We start from the raw sequence: 17,617 nt of genomic DNA, 5'->3' as shown, positions 1-17,617 counted from the left end.
TGTGTCTGTGTGTGGGTGTCTTCTAAAAGCAGAATTCATCAGCATCCCACTGCACCACTTCAGGAGGATTTTTTTTTATCATTCTACCACATAAAAACCCCCAACACACACACACACTCCATCCCACTACGTGAGGTTAGCAATCTAGAGCACAGTGTTAGTGTTGCTTGCTCCCTGTAGTGCTAGCTTTCTATTTGCAGAACGGGGCTGATGAGTCATCATTCAGCTGTAGATTCACCTCCTTAAGCATCCTTTCTTCAGCTGAGACACATCAATTGGGTATTTCAGAGAAACTTTTATTATTACTTCCCCCTGTTAACAGTTTAAAATACGTGGCAAATAACCTTCCATTGACATCCAGGGAAAAAAGGACACATTTCTAAGATTAAATAAATGCATTTTATTTATTTAGTATAGTACTTATTACTTTGCCAGCTACACGAAGCAACCAAACCCTTCCCAAGTCAGCAGGGCAGAACCACCAATCGGGAATAATACAAGAAAATAAGGGCTCAGGGGTGGGTCACTCAAATCTCCAAACACAGATTTGATCAGAGCCTTTATCACGACATCTGACTTCTCCCGTTTTCTTAAAAGGCTAACAATGTTTATTTCAAACCAGGCATTCCCCCCTAAATCAACTGATTAAAGTTCCCTTTTCAGCAGGAGAGATGAACCGTATCATTCTTATTACCCACTGTGGAAAACTGCCATACAAACTCCAGAGAGAATCAACAATTAATCAATTTATCTAGAATTGGAGGATGCTCATGTGTCCAGCAGCCACTTCCAGAGCCCATGTGAACTGTAACACATGTGCCAATCCAGTATTTATTTTCATTCCCTGTGTGGGACTCTGGATTTTGTCCTCCAGAGGCAATGGGATTTTTTAAAAAATCACAGCTGTGAAGGCTGCCTCATCTTTCAACCAGAAGAGGAAAGATATGGGCAAAGAAACGGCCCAATCTGCTCAGCTGGGAGAGCTTGCGACAGAATTGTCCAACCATTTTAACCCTCCCCCTTTTATATTGAAAAAAGGAGTCGTGTGCGAGAGTTAGAGTATTAGCTGCCTGTTAGGCAATAGAACCCTTCAGTTAGGAGACTGGGACACACACTCACAGAAAGCCTACAGTTTGTTGATTTCAGACATCTGAAATTAGAAAATAACTGTTACCAGATAAAAGTGACATGAAGGGACATGGGAAGTTGAAAGCCTCTGAGAAGATTTCTTGGGAACAGTGCCCGATCCAAAAGGTGTCTCTGGCTCTTTTCAGAGGGGACCCCTTAAACCTTCCTCAGAAGGGCCAGGGCCCGTATGAAGGGCTGACACATACAAGGCATCCACACTTGCACCTCCTCTACCTTCCCTTTATCCAGTGCATTTTTTTTTACATTTAAAAATAAAGCTCAGAGTAGCTTTCATCTAAATAAAAACAATCTTTAAACAAATCAGGTCTTGCACGAAGTCTGACGGACTGGCCAAAGCTGAAACGTGATCTGAGACACTTTGGTCACTCTCAACCCTGTGGAAATGTGATCTACAAATGGCACTCCTCTCACAGCTCCCCAAAATGTGTGTGGTTGTGGAAGTCTACATTTCATTCCTACCCCCTCTTTCGAAGATCTTCCCCATTAAGGTGACCAACAACTCCTTTCCATTTTTTTTCCCCGGAAGTACAGTTTAGAGTTTTGAGGACAGTAAACAAAGCAATCTGATTCCCCTTGGGAAATCTGAGGCGGTGGCAAAAATTTGAAGCACTTCAAAACAATGTATAAGTTACTAGCAGACCAGGAAATAAATAAGTTGCATATTTCTAATAAACCAGACCACTGGATTAAAGCCACCTGAATGGATGGACTATTCAAGAAGGGCTTGGTCACAAAGGCTTTCTCTTTCTTTTTTTTGGACATGGATTTTAGAAGAGTGTGCAAACGTTTCCGTTATGGACGAGGCAGATCCTCCCCCCCCCCCTTAATTTCAAAGGTGATTGTGAACATCACAAAGATGCTGCTAAGCTTTACTCACCTTGAGCCAGAGAGATTTTCACAGGGGCTGGGGAGAGGGAAGAAATGTTAGAGCAAAGTTTTAACTCAAATGCTGCCACTTTGGACCAGGCGAGCAGCATCGGAGAGGGAGAGAGAGCACCTGCTGTAGTTCACCCCCCCTTGGCCTAGCAGGAGAGAGAGCTGCCCCCCCCCCGTCTTTGCCTGCCCGTGCCTCCTGGACCGGGACGCAGAACCCAGACGCAGAAGTCTCTACAGAAAGTGTCCGTCAATGGAACGCATACAGGAGCAATAAGATGGTGCAAATGCCGATGACGCCGCCCAGGATGAGAGAGTCTCGCCGCTTGCGTAGGTTGATCCGCTGAATCAAGCTGTTCAGAGCTGGGAAACGATCTTTGGGAGGGCAGGGGTTAAGGTCACTCTCGCCAAGCAATGCAGCATTTCAGAGATTTCCAGTATCTGTTCCCCCCTCCCCACTTCATCCTATGGAGGAATGCACCACAAAGAAGTACACTGAACCAACTGTCAGGCAAATGGGTGGGGGGCCCAACAAGCTTCCAGGGCAGAGGCGGGATTCAAACCTGGGTCTCACAGATCCTAGTCCAACACTCAAATCACAACTCCACGCTGGCTCTAATGCTCCCTAGCCTCCAACTATCCTGAACCAACTGTCACGTAATCAGGTGTGTGCAGCTGCAGGGTCCTAAGAGAGCTCTGCTGCTGCTCCTCACCCTGGGAAGAAGGGGGTTCGAGACCCCTTGAGTGGAGACAAAACAGACAGAGCCCATGTTGCTAGTCTTCCACAGCACACGGCCTCTTAAAAGGTTGACTCATTCAGCGGGATGCAAATATGTGACTAGGACTCCTCAAGTCTTTATCTTTGCTCCCAAGAATCTTGTAAGACTCTTGCTGCTCTCTCTGCTCATGGAAGAGGGAGGAGAGTCTAAACGAAATGTATGGTTCATCACTGCATATCTTAGGAATGCAATCTGTCTAACCAAATGAGGCTGAATGCTTTTCTTGGGCTCATGCAGCAGCAGGGAGGAGGGAAGCCAAACACACACACACTTCTGCAACAGGACACACTCTTCAACTCTGCACAAAACGTGGAACAAGACCCTGGAAAGGGTCATGGATACCCTAGGACCACAGCAATGGCAGCCACAACATGCACATGTTAACCCTGACAGGGCCCTGTAGTGAAGCAAGAAAGAAGCCCAAAGAAAGACAGAGGCAGGTGTGGTTCAGGACATATAAAGCCCCGTGGCACAGAGCTTTGAGAGGTGGTGTGGTGTAGTGGATAGAGTGCCAGACTAGGATCCTGGGAGACCTGGGTTCGAATTTCCATCTAAGCTTGCTGGCTGACATAAAACTTTCAGCCTGATCTACCTCACAGGGTAGTTGTGAGAAAATTTAGGAGATGAGAACAATGTTTTAAACTGCTCTTAGACCCATCTGGGGAGAAAAAAGGGTACAAATAAACCAATGCAAATGCAATGCTTCATCCATGGGAGGTGCATTATGAGGGTGAGCCTATGGCAATGGCCTATCACACTCTTTCAGGGCTGTGCTGGGGCACCTGATAGCCCTGACAATGTGTGAGGGGGCAGATCTACTGACTCTCACTGGAAAGCTTGGGTTGGGCTGCTAATCTGTGTGTGCCGTGATGGTCGAACACGGACCATCTGAATAGCCACTCACCTGAAAAAAAGCAGAGTCGCTCACTCTGGAGAATGAGGAACCCCGACTCGGCAGAACAGACTTGCCACTTCCGAGTGCGGATGGAGGAGAGTGTTTTGAAATGCTCCTTGTTAAAAAAAAAATTCCCTGCAAGCAGAATACAAGCATAGCAAGCGACCAAGAGGCAGGATCGTCCACCTTCCTCCACGAAATTCGCACAGACTTCTCTGTTCACATGCACAGAGCTGGAACTCACCCAGCTGCGTTCCGAAGAGGCAGAGTCTGTTCTGCCATCCCATTCTCCCGCATACGTGAACCCAGCCTTAGAGAGCATGGCATGAGCATACTTACATACACCACTACAGAGTGTCTGAATTATGTCGATGCTTTTAGAAAGGGGCTGCATCTCAAGGAGGCCGTTCAGACAAAATTCTTTTGGGAAAGGTGACCAAATATTAATTCTAGTTTTAACACACACACCCTCCAGAATCTTTGTCTCTTAAATGCCACATCACAAAGGAAACAACTAACCCAGGGACCTGCTGCAGACCTGAAAAGTTTTGGTACAGTGAATTGAGTGAGATGAGCGGTTATTTGTGCTCTATTCAAACAGGAGATTCACCTCTCCAGCTCCACCTGCCACTTCCTTCGTTCAGTGTTCACTGAAGCAGACTGTTTAACCAGCTTTGCTTCTCCAACATTTTGCTTTGGGCAGAAGTTCAAAGAATTCCTAGCTACAGGAGAATGACGGCCCTTGTGAGGCCCTTAGAATATGGACCTGTGCTGGGGCAAGTTGAGGACGACTAGATGAGCATCAGCATTCCTACCCCCGGAAGCTGAGATGAATCGAGCCACGTACCAGCTGAAGATGGCTCTGGAAAAACATTCAGCTGAAAGGCGGGACCACACATCTTCAAAACAAATGCAGCCAAGCCGAAGGCTCCCCACATGGGTCTAATTAGACAGCAATTACTGAGAATGCTGGTCTAAGCTTTGCATGAAATTGCTCAGGGGACAGGGCCCTTTCTCTTGGCTTCTGTGCAAGGAGATTGTGCCGCCAGTGACTCTTTTTGCCAAGAGACAAGCCAGGAGCCACACTCAGTCTGGATTGCATGAGAAGAAGCCCGGTCCTTAGAGACCTACAGCCGGTGCTGTTTGGTGGAACGCACGCCAGAGAGGGGGGTGGTGGTGGTACTATTTCCTCTGAATTTGCTGCAGGCTCCATAAAGGCACCCGTCTGAAGCCGTGTTTCTTCCTGCAGGACCTTGATCAAAAGGCAAGGTTTTAAAAGCACAAACAAATGACAGACAGGAACATACGGATCTGTACACCGGCAGAACGAGGCTGTTCCAAAAGGATACTGGCAAAGGTGTTCATTTTGCTTTGTATGGACTTCAGCATCCCTCGCTGTGAGGTCATGTTTTCTTTTGTTGCCATTGCAATGCTGGTGGGCAGACAAGAAGGAGGAAAGGGTTTAGAAAACTGGCATCCAGAAGAAACCTCCAAGCTGAAGCAGAGAGAGTGGCTCAGGGGCACAAAGTATGAATTTAGAACAGCTTCCTACCACTTCAGCCATCGTGGTGTCCTCAAAAGAATCCAGTGGTGCTTATTGAAGCACTGAGAGTATGCTAGTTGCTTGACCTTTCCTCAAACTATCAGCAGCCAATAAGGCACATTTTTGATGATGAACCACAAAAATAAACTAAGATTTAGAAACAATGCCACAACGCACACTCAAATTGTGAGCGTTTCAGGTGGGTAGCCATGTTGGTCTGCGGTTGAAGAACCAGATTTGAGTCCAGTAGCACCTTAAGAACCAGTAAGATCTCCAAGGTAAGAGCTTCCACAAGTCAAGCTTCAGTATTTGATGAAGGGAACTTGAGTCTTGAAAGCTTATACCCTGGAAATCTTGTTTAAGGTGCTACTGGACTCAAATCTTGCTGCTCAAATCGTAAAGTCACTGAGGAAATTGAAAATAATTTGTTTTTTTTAACAGCAAAGAAAGCTCAAGAAGCCACGCTTCCACAACTGATACAAAATTGGTGCAAACCTGTAACATAACAGATAGCAGAGCGTTAGCAGAAAAGGTAGACTTTCAAGCAAGATCACAAAAGTTCTCTTTCGAAAACCCACTCGCACATACTTCTCTTGCCAAAGACGACGTATTTTCTGGATACGCTGCAGCATAGCTGCTGGTGTTCTTGGGGCTCAATGATTTTCCTTATTGGTTCGATTGTTTACTTAGAATTAGCATTCGCCGTCCAAGTACTTTTGCAGAAAGATAGGAAATAAAACATTCCCTGTGCCCTTAAACTGGATGTGTTAGAAATTCTTTAAACAAATAATCAGGGAAAGATTTGAATGATATGTTCAAGGAGGGAAAATAGTTTTCTATCAGGAGATTTCCAGATGATAAAGCATTAATCACCCCCCCCAAAATTCCCCCACTTGTACATGGAAAATGTACAGTCCAGGAAAACTGCTACTGCTTGACTGTGATGAATCAATAGAAATGGTACTAGGCATTTCTGGAACACGTCACAAGTATTGAAATGCGTAAGTTTATTTCAATAATCTGAATGATCCGATCATATTGTGCATGGTGGAGGGTTGTGGTGAACAACACCGAAGTAGAGAAAACCGCAGCGTGCCTACGATCATTCACGACTACGACCCAGCAGTCTCCCTGAGTTTTTTAATCTAATGGAGAAGAGAGGGTCTCTCTCTCTCCTCCTCATCACCAAATTCTCACCACCATCACATCCGAAATAACTAAAGTATTTCCTCCATTATGAAGGATCAGACTGACAAATGTTTGAATTTGGGTCACCGTACGAGCCTGGAGTGCGAGCTGAAAGAGACGCCCTTCTACACATCTGCAAAGCCTACAACCTACGGAGTGGAGCGTGGGGGCCCTCAGCCAAGCAGTAACATTAAATACATCTCAGATCCGCTCTCTGCAAAGGCCACAATTGCTACTCCAGCTGCAACGAACAAAATGCTGCCAGATGCTCTCTATCTTGCAGTTATTAAAGCAAGCAAACAAACAAAACCCATTAAGAAGAGAATGAAAGCTTGAAAGCAAGCCTCTCCTGAAAAGCCAATTAAAAATCTTCCTCGAGTTACTCAGGCCAGCAAAACTCTCTTTTCCAGAATAAAGTCGGCAACTCCTGTTCGGTGGGGGTGAGAGGAAGAACGCGGAGGGGCACCGCAAGAAGCAGTTTCTTAAGAACACGGCACCAAACATCCACAGATGTGTGCATAAGTCACCTGGTTACAATTTACGTTGTATTTACGGTGGCTCGAGGTTCCCACATGAGCAGATAAAGGAGAGAGAGCTGCTGAGGCCAGGACTCAAAGGGCCAGGCGCTTCTGGGTTTGTGTTTCTCCAACTGCAGTCTATGCCACAGGGCAAGCAGCTCCAGAACCAAAGTTGTCTTTCAAAAGCAGCTCACAACACACAGGTGCCGGAGACTCACAGATCAGGCACTGGCTCCCTATGGCAAGCCAACCCTCTCCACTTGATGAGTGCCCCTCTGAAGCCCATGTGGATGTGGGGCTCTGCCAGTGGTGGGCAGCTGGAGAGGCTCCTGGACTTAAGAGCCAGTTTGGTGTAGTGGTTAAGAGCGGCAGGACTCTAATCTGGAGAGCCAGGTTTGATTCCCCACTCCTCCGCTTGAAGCCAGCTGGGTGAACACATGTCAGTCACAGCTCTCTCGGAGCTCTCTCAGCCCCACCCACCTCCCAGGGTGATTGTTGTGGGGATAATAATAACATACTTTGTAAACCACTCTGAGTGGGCATTAAGTTGTCCTGAAGGGCGGTATATAAATCGAATGTTGTTGCTGTTATTATTTCAGGACCATGAGAGAGAGAGAGACTGCCTAAGCTGTCCTAGCCAGACAATCTGTGCAAGGGGCAATGCCAGGGAACGGATGAAACTCTTCCTCCTATATTGGGGGGTGGGGGCTCATCTCACACTTTACCTGGAAGACAGGTAAGACCACAGTGGCGAAACACAAAATTGGGCTGCCAAAAATGTGGGGAGTCCTGTGAATATGTTTGAGATGGTCTGCCTGCTGTTTGAGGAAAAGATGACTGAAATATGAGCCCTCCCACACATGATGCTTCGAAGTAGCTCTTTGGTCTCTGCTGAGCACTGAATTTTGGGCCACCTTCGTTCTGGGGTGTGTGTGTGTGATCCCCCCCCCCTCAAGAGAAGCCAGACAATTTGTGATCTGGCTGCTCCTTCCTGCTTCAAAATGCAACTGATGTTACCAAATCAATGGAGGTCTGAAGAGGTCAATGGACCCTGTCTTTTCTAGGAAAGGTGTGGGAGAAGAGAAACTAACCTTCATCCCTGGGGAGAATCTGGGTGGGTAGGGAACCCCTCCTCTCCACTGTCCGTCTTTTAGTCTTGTGTGTCTGTGTGCACTTGCATTTGTGGTGAGCAAAAGGCAGAGAAGCTCCAGTCAGCTGCCCAAGCTGAGTCCTCCAGCTGAATCTTCTGAAAGAAGCTGCACACTCCATTTCCTTCCCTGCCTGTTGGGACAGTCTGGCTTAATGCAGCCTGACCGGCTGAAAAACGCCCCCCTTTTCCAGGACAGGAACAGAAATAAAACACAAGCAAATGATAAATAGCTTTTGTGTGTATTTCTCCCCGCTTCCCCATCATAACGCTCTGAAGGAGCTGGAGAATAAGCAGGAAGACACTGAAAGCGTCGCTTCATTTATGCAGCGCCTGAAGTGGAGTCTGCCGCTTGTTTCGCTTCATTTCAAGGAAAGCTGACATAGCGAAGGCAGGGGGACAAACAAGGTGCTTTTGCAGGAGATAGCAAATAACGCCCCTTGCTTCCAAAATCTGGGAGGAAAAGCTCCCTGCCCAAAGATCTGGTTTAGAGTTGGCACCTTGTTGAGAGACGGATGGAAGAGATGGGCTTTCCATCAAAGGTCTAGAAAACAGAGGGAAGAGGTGCAGGACAGGGAAGAAAATGTTTCCCTCTGCCCTCACCGTAACAAAACCCACCATCCTGCCTACAAAAAAAGCTTCTGCTTCAGTAATCTGCTCAGGTGTGATGATGAACCCCCTTCTGATCGGAACAGGCTAATGAGATTGATTGAGAGCCTGTTTGGTGTAGCGGTTAAGAGCACGGGACTCTAATCTGGAGAGCCGGGTTTGATTCCCCACTCCTCCACCTGAAGCCAGCTGGGTGACCTTGGGCCAGTCACAGTTCTCTGGAGCTCTCTCAGCCCCACCCACCTCACAGGGTGATTGTTGTGGGGTAATAATAACACTTTGTAAACCGCTCTGAGTGGGCATTAAGTTGTCCTGAAGGGCGGTATATAAATCGAATGTTATGTTATGTTATTACCCCGCTGTAACTACGCTGAAGATCTGAAGTTTGGAGAAAGTCAACATTTGCATCTGATTGCTGACCATCCTGGGTGAATTTTGTGAACTCCCACAGGGACTGGTATGTATCCCTGCTTGGTGGGTAGGAGGTGGAGAATGCCACCCAGCGTCCTGAAGCAGAAACTTGGATTTTTTGACCAAAGGAAACAGAAGGATGCATTACATTCAAGCAACCTACACTAACACTTATGGGGTATATGTGTCTGAAGGGAAGCAGGACAGAAAGGACAGACGTGTCAGAGCTGGGGGGGGGGAATACATTTTAAAGACACAGCGAGTCATTTTCAGGCCAGATGGAATCTCCTCTCCAAGTACATGTTGTGTGGCCCAATTGCCTCCAGCACACAAAACGCAATCAGTGAAGGATTTTACATTTGGGCAACTTGCTGCAAATCAGCAAAAAAGGAGAGGTTTTACAGTCTCTCATGATTACTTGACACCTTGAATGATGCTTGAAATGAAAATTATCGGCTGTTCTGTTCAAGAGACCACTGGGCTGAATGAACAGCAACGGAAAGGAAAGGAATGATCAGCTGATTGATGCTTGGGAGGAAAAGTGACAAACCCTGAAGCAGGGCCCAGGTGGTGTAGTGGCCAACTAGAATTTAACCCAAAGGCAAATGCCCACGACGCCAGGGAAGCTTGCTGGGTGACCTTGGGCCAAGCAGTCACACAGCCTCAGCCTAACCTATCTCAAAGGGTTCTTGTAGGGCTAAAATGGCAGAGATGAGAATCATGTAAACCATGTTGGAGAGAAAGGTAGAATATAAATGAAGTAAATAAATAAAGTAAATGGATGAAAAGGAGATTACTAAATGAGCTGAAGGGCAGAATTCATGGTTCCAGATAAGAAACTTGAGGTTTCCAAATACTGTTGCCACATGCAGAGATCTCAGTCCCCAGGACAAGTCCCCAGGATTTTGGAGGTGCTGCCTGGGAGACTTCCGTTTGATGCTTACCTGCTTCCACAATGCTTAAATCCAATGGCTCCTATTGTTTTTGCAATTAGCAGGTTGTTGCAAGGAAAGGCAGGGCCCGTAGATGATGGTTGGCATCAGCGGCTAGCTAGCAATTTTGGTTGCCACAATACTGCCCATCTCTCTGACACTGAACACGTGGAGGCAACTGGATCTCCTCTGAAGTTCAGTGTCAGGCCCGAGATGATCCTCTATCACCTTCTCTAGAACAGGAGGAGGAGCAGCATGTGTCTAACTTGTAATTGTCCTTCATGAACAGAGGGATGTAGAGAAGTCCCATCCCTACTGACCTTGGAGCTCAGGACAGGGAATTGTCTCACCTTGGCACTGTATTTTAGAGATGCCCAGAGCACCTCCAAAGCGGCTCTCCTTCCTGCCCAGCTCCAAATGTAGGTGGGGGGTGGAGCTCCATCCCAGCCACCAGAGGCAGGAAGGATGCCTTCTCGGGAGGCAGAGAGAGAGAGCGGCTGGCATCTAGCTGTTCTGTCCACTTCTCTGAATGGGAATCCTGACTCGGGTCTTCATGGCCCGAGACTGTTCAGCATATTACGCAGACAGTTGGACAAAACCTTGTACAAAGTGTCATTAAGGATCTTTGGAAAAGCCCTCAACCTGGAAGAGAGCTCAACCAGGAAGCCAACAGAGCCTGTTGCATTTCTCTCACCCAAGGCCCTGTGACTCGGCACAGCTCAAATCCTGCAGAATCCCCATGTGCTCCAACTGGGTGATGCCGGGCAGGGTAACTCATTAAGTGGGTGATTTTCTCAGAGGTAAATTCCCCAAAGCGGCAGTAGCAGCGCAACTGCCAATTAATCACATACACAAATGTTTGCAGTTATGGTGTGGAAAGTGGAACTAGGGAGAGGATTGGGGGGGGGGGAGAACACACAAAAACAGGCATCCATTGCTCAAGGGTGCTTTGTTTAGACAACGTTGGAAACCAGGTAATATAAATTAAGGCACCTGCCCTGTCGCTGACTGGAGTTCTGCATCAGGAAATAAAGCAGCAGAAACCAGCAGGCCATGACACAGGGCCTGTGACCAAAGGATTGAGAACCCATAAAAAGAGTTCAAAGGTGCCTACAGAAATGCCCCACTCCCCAGCCCTGTGCCTTTGCCACACACAGAGCAGATTTATTAATCCCTGAAGCGCCTTTAAGCTGCACAGCACTTAAAGCCCAAAGGAAATCTTAAATAAAATAATAATGTGAATTAACAAAGCAACAAGACATCAGGAAAACGTGGAGGTGAGGATACAAGGTGGGGATATTCTCTTAATGTGCCATAAAACAGTTGGGTTGGAGGGGTGGGTTGTTATGCATGGCCCTCCCACCTCAAACTCAACCCTATGAGCTGCTAGAGGCCAAGCCCCTTTCAGACTTAAAGGATCTCAGGGTGTGTGTGATCAATTAGATCAGAGGAAGCACTTTTTCCTGTTGTAACCCCTGCCTCTCTTCCCAGCCCCGGCTTATAGCTCCAAAGCAGTCGCAACACCTTACAGGATCCCGGGGGGGGGGGGGCGTTGAGACTGGGGATGCACACTTCACCGCAGGCACCCCTGAGCCTAACTCCACCCCCTCACTCCAGGATACCAAAACTGTTGAGACAGGGTTCCACAATGTGTTACCCGTGGATGCCACAGTACCTGCAGGCGCTTCCTCAGGCACCCACCCTGCGCTTCAGGAAAGTAGGCTCGGCTACTGGGAAGGCAGAACCTTATTTGCCATACAAATAAAAGGATTTTCACTTGGATCCTCTCCACTACACACTGGAGAAACATCCAGGATCCTGTAACCAGGACCACAGACTGGCTGAGGCAATGAAAAGCTCGGGTGCAGCAGAACTCTCCTCCTCCCCACCCCAGTCATCTTCTCTGTGTTTTATCCTCTCTTTCCAGCACTGCGCATTATCTTCTAAGTGTTATTCCCTTCTGTCTCTTTCTCTATTCCCCACCCCCCTTTTCTGTGTGTATCTGGGGAGCCCCACCACAAATACATGTTTACTTTGCTTGAGGTGGCTCCGTTCTTCTTGCTCTGCTGATAGGCATGGGACTGCCACACATGCGGGCAGAAGGATGGAGCAGGTAGGGGGAGTCCTGAAACAAAAGACTCAAGACCATGTTTGTAAGTGCCGAACCCCATTTGACGCTATCAACTAAGACAGGGGTGGGCAATTGTTTTGGCTCGGGGGCCACTTTGTGGGAGCGGAGGTTAGCGGAGGGCCGCACCTTTTAAAATGATTGCATTCATTAGTTAACTTTGCATTTCAGAAAAGGTATAAATTATATCATAAAAATCAATAAATATAAATTAAATAAAATAGTGGTAGTTTTATTCAATTTATTTATTGTGTGAGGGAGAAAAGCTGCAGAGTGTTGCTCTTTCGGTGCCAGGTGCCCAGTAGGTGACTGGCTTGGCGGGCCGCATGTGGCTCTGTAGCAGGCTGCATGTGGCCCGCGGGCCGCAATTTGCCCACCCCTGAACTAAGACATGCCAGCAAAGAGAGGCATTTGCTCAGGCTAACTTGTTGTTTGCTATCTGCTTCTGCCCTATAATATGTCAGGATGAGCTCTGTCCAAGGGTTATCTAATCTTGCTCCTGCACCAAATAAAAACATCTACCTAGACATCTCGAAAAAGGTCTGCTTTTAAGGAGACTGTCCTAAGGACCACTTATACTGCCACGGCTGCCACCAAACAGCCCTTCATCACAACTTACACTGCTAACTTGGCTCTTATTTCTGCACAAATACACACTCACAGGAGGTTTTCCCACATCTCAATGCCGGGAGGGGGCAGCCCCACAGAGTCTGATCCCACATGCACAGCAGTAAAACAAATGAGGTTAGCAACACGTTGAGCAAAATGGTTCCTACCTTATTGTCTCTTCTATCAGCCGGTCGGAGCTGAAAGCAATAAAAAAGAAAAGGGAAAAACTTGAGTGAGAAACGCAGTTTTTGGAGCAGGCCCGGGGACTGCTCTGAACTCATGAGCTGGTGCATCTCACCAGGTTTCTTCTCAGAACAGGCAGAACCCACAGGATGGATCCACAGACCGCGTCCTGCTAGTGTCAAGAGTGGCTGAGATCCGACACGGGGGCTTTTGACTGCTCCAGGAATAAACAGTGATATTTGCCTCCTCAGTTCCGGCACCATCATATCCACGCAGGCAGCCCACTGGCCCCCTCGGTGTCTATATGCCTCCTTGGCTTTCTAAAGGCCCTCCCAGTGCTGGACCTTTCGAGCGTCCCTATCTGTTCTCCAGTCTCATTACCTGCCTGGCCTAGGCCTTCTGCAAAGGCAGCCACTATAGTTCCTTCTGACTTAGGTTCTATTTTATTGCATCTGGCAACTCCTATGCTCATGCAGAAACATGGACTGATTGCTAGTTTAACCTGGAGAGCAAAAACCAACCGCAGATGAAACCATCACGGCATAGAAGGGCCGAAGGGATGCCATTACCATTCTCCTCCCCAAATTCAGCAGTAACACTCCCTTGAGATCAGGGAAGGATTCTGGCTCTTATTTGCAAAGCAAGGATCTGTTCATCTGAAAGTTTACCCCAAATGCACACCACGTGTCTTGCAGAATGGCCCCAAGGCAACAAAACTTTTACATGGTTTTTCACATATTTCCTTAGAGCAGATGCCAGCACAAGATAACCCCCTTCGCTTAATTTCATAAGCACAGAGGAAAACAAAACTGCACGGAAGAGAAGGCTACAAAACTCTAAGCATCTTTGATGAGAACAGCTTTGTATGCATGTTGGGGGAGGCAGGCAAGCAGACACGCACTATCATTAAACCTGTTTGAATTTGATCCCCTAAACCCACTAGAATTTGGCCATTACATCAAAACAGGATGACAGACACAGTTTTAAAAGGGGGCTACTCCCTCCCTTCTTGCATTACAACGCTATTATAGCAGGCAACAGAGCTGCGGCTTCAAGCCTTACCAAGGTTGTGTTTGCATGGCCTGGTTGAGGGGGGACAGGGGGCCACTTCCAATGCTGCTCCTAGGCCTTCCTGTGGCCGTGGCTGGCTCCATTTCCTGGTTCCTGCTGACCCCGGCTACCTAAAAGTGCTTTTGTTGGGGCAGCCATCTAAATCTGTGCTCGCCATTCCTGACCCTCGCTCACGTGATCTCTCCCCAAGGTTGCCATATCTTTCTGTGGATCATTTATCCCTCACTCTCAAGCTGCTGTGTCTAGGGTACAATTCTGCTGCGGGTGTTTTTTCTTCCTCCTCCAGAATAGGAATAAACAGCCCACCCACCCCCCAATCTATGTTTGGGAATTGCCTCTCAATCCTGTCCAGACCTGGAACTCGCTACCTACCCGCTTGGCTTCTTTGGCCTACATGCACAGGTTAGGTGACCTTACAATCTTTGATCAGAATATTTGCTGTCCTACTGCTCTGAAGGAAATCCAAAGTGCTCCACCCTCACAGTAATCTCTAGTGCACCCAGCAGAGTTTCGCTAGACTGCCCAGCCAGCTTCCAGACTGTATGCCACTGAGCGTGAAATTAGATAAATGCAATAAGCAAATCGGTCATTAAATAATCACAGTGGAGACTGCCACTTGCATCGCTGCATGAATTGCTGTTCTGAGCTTGCCTCTTCCAACGGAGAGGCTATCGTGGCTGGACTCCTCCGTGAGTGGAGAATTATTACTTGAGAACTAATCCTTTGGGGGGTATATGATGATGAGTGCCTCAGCAATCTGAATTTGGGAAATGCTGGCCTGGAGATGGACCCAAACATCTTCATTCGGAACAGAAAACCAGGGCTGCCTGTTAAGGGGGATGGTTAGTCTGGCAAGAGGTGTGGGAGGAGGCACTTGCTAGGTTTTTAAATGTATTCAATTCCTGTCTTATGTTGAGAGAGAGAGAAAGAAAACGAGAAATGTATGCACTTAAAAATCAAGAGAATGAGATGGCTTTTCTTTTCTGGCAAACTGCAGATGTTTGACAAAGGAAAAAGAAGGTAACTGAGCCAGGAAAAACCTGAGCTGCCTCCTGCCTGCAGCAGGGATCACTTTTCAGGCAACGGGGCAGGTGAAATTGCAAAAGGGCAGGTTTCTTTTTCATTTCATGCTGTTGACGTGCCAGAAATGAAGAGCACAGTCAGGAGTGGACAGCGGGTTAACAAGAGGCCGACAGGCTCGTAACTTTTATAGACCTACTTGCAAATGGCCTCGAGCATCAAGCATCACCTGGCATTGCAGGCCCCCTCTCCCCGTTTTGTTAAACATGAACGAGGAGGCTGGGACTGGCTCAAGGTACTTTGCTGCTGCTCCTTGCAGCGTAAGCCTGGGAGAAGATGGTAGGCACGAGCCACACCTCCTTCCATGAAGCAAGGCAAACCCCAGGGTGCCTCAGCACCCTTGCCAGGAAAGGGGAGTATTGCGGTACCCCAAGTAGGTGCCTGGGTGGTTAAAATCAGCCCTGGACAGGCTTAAGGCGACTGTAACTGCTGCATGGAAGTGGAACTGCTTGGAGGCACCAAGCATGCCTTTCAGGCTTCTGCCGTTTTCTAATCATGAAAGCTTTCTGGCAGTGATGCTAAGCCCCATCCACTTCTTTGGTGAGAGCAAGAGAGGGCTGCTTCTCCCTGTAGATGCTTTTTAGTCCGTTTTCATTATTTAATCAAGAGATGAGGCTCAATATTACAGCCTGGGCAGAATATGTAACATCCAAGTTGCTCCAGTAGAGCTGGCAAAGAGTGGTGGTGGAGAGAACATGAATGGAAACAGCAGCCAGGTTTTTAAAATGCCAGTAAATCAAGAGCTGCCCCTTGTTAAGGATCTGTGACACCCAAGCTGAAGGTCCAGCTGGTCCTGCATTTTGTCTCCAGCACTAGCCAACCGGATGATTCCGTGAGTTCACAAGCACAACATCAAGGCACCTGGCTTTTCAGAGGTACACTGCATCTCCACATGGAGGCTCCGTTTAGTTCTCAAGGTTAGTAACTGTTGATAAGCCTCCTTTGATGTATTTGTTCCAACTGTACCTTACCATTACCTAACGTAGCAGAGATCACTAAATTCCATTCGCTAATTATGTGCTATATTTATTTTTATTTATTTTGTTTATAATACACCCTTCTCCCCAATGGGGACCCAAAGCAGCTTATATCATTCTCTTTGCCTCCGTTTCATCCTCAGAACAATTCTGCAAGATAGGCTGAGAGGGCCCAAGGTCACCCAGCGAGCTCCCAGGGCAGAGTGGGGATTCAAACCTGGGCCTCCCAGATCCTAGTCTGACATTTTAATCACTACACCACACTGGTGTTTGTTCTCCTTATATATTAAATTTGCAGTTGCTTTCCTGTCCATTCTGAACCTTCTGCCAACTGATTGCACTGGACGTTATCAAGTTTCAAGAAGGGTGGTGGTGGAAATCTCTATCCACTTTCTCTAGCCATAGCTCTGTATACCTCTATCATATTCCCCCCCCCCTTTTAGTCATATCTATTCTAACCTAAGAAGATATGAACTCTTAAGCCTTTCCTTGTACAAAGAACGTTCCCTTCATCATTGGAGTTGTTCTTTTCTGCACCTTTCCCACTTCAATGACGCCCTTTCGGAGACGTGGTGACCCAACTTGGGAGAGGTGTCAGCAGGCAAACCTTGAGGTAAGAGAACACGTGCTGAACCTGGGTATTTCTTCTTGTGTGTTTTGGCTCTAAGTTCAGCATTCTGTTGTCAGAGGTGGCCACTTGGTGTCTCTATGAAGCCCACAAGAACAGTCCACCATCACAACTCTGGCACTCAAATCTATTGTCACTGAATATGGCATGTCCACACCTACATTTCCTTGCACCAGAACTTTCCTATACACAGTTTTAAAATCACTTCTGTGCCAACAGCATAAACAAAGGAATCGAACAGGAACCCCAACAACAAAAATGGACATGGGGAGATGGCAGAGAAATTGATTAATTCTTTGCATTTGTTTTCACTGAGAAAAATGTAGGGCATGTATCCAACACTCCTATTGGGCTGAGACACAGAACGGGCAGCATGCTGTGGACAGGTGTGTGTGTGTTACGTGCCATCAAGTCACCACTGACCTATGGCCACCCTATGAATGAAAGACTTCCAAAATGTCCTATCATTAACAGACTTGCTCAGATCCTGCAAACTGGAGGACATGGCTTTTCTTATTGAGTCAAGCCATCTCATTTTGGGTCTTCCTCTTTTCCTATTGCCTTCCACTTTTCCTACCATTATTGACATTTTCAGAGTCTTGTCTTCTCATGATGTGACCAAAGCACGATAGCTTCAGTTTTGTCATTTTAGCTTCAAGGGAGAATTCAGGTTCAATTTGATCTAGTACCCACTTATTTGTCTTTTTGGCCATCCACGGTATCTGCAAAACTCTCCTCCAGCACCACATTTCAAATGAACCAATTTTCTTCCTGTCCGCTTTCTTCTTTTGCATTTGCACATGCCCAGTTTCCTTAAGAACCTATGAAGAGTGCTGCTGGATCAGACCAGTGGTCCATCTCGTCCAGCATCCCATTTCACACAACATTCTCCTCTTC

General features: G+C 47.2%; 1 protein-coding gene across 1 annotated transcript in view; it reads right to left on the bottom strand.

Annotated features, from left to right (window-relative positions):
- Positions 1–390: 390 nt before the first annotated feature.
- Positions 391–17,617, bottom strand: part of GOSR1 (golgi SNAP receptor complex member 1) — a 47,545-nt gene continuing 30,318 nt past the window's right edge. The window contains exons 7-9 of the mRNA XM_055001850.1: positions 12,949–12,978; positions 5,046–5,128; positions 391–2,397 (exon numbers count right to left, since the gene is read on the bottom strand). Of these exons, the coding sequence (XP_054857825.1) occupies positions 2,273–2,397; positions 5,046–5,128; positions 12,949–12,978 (238 nt within the window). The 3' untranslated portion in view covers positions 391–2,272. The remainder of the gene's footprint in view (positions 2,398–5,045; positions 5,129–12,948; positions 12,979–17,617) is intronic.

Source organism: Eublepharis macularius, chromosome 17 (assembly GCF_028583425.1).
Source record: "Eublepharis macularius isolate TG4126 chromosome 17, MPM_Emac_v1.0, whole genome shotgun sequence".
Taxonomy (NCBI): domain Eukaryota; kingdom Metazoa; phylum Chordata; class Lepidosauria; order Squamata; family Eublepharidae; genus Eublepharis; species Eublepharis macularius.
This window is presented reverse-complemented; position numbering and strand designations above follow the sequence as displayed.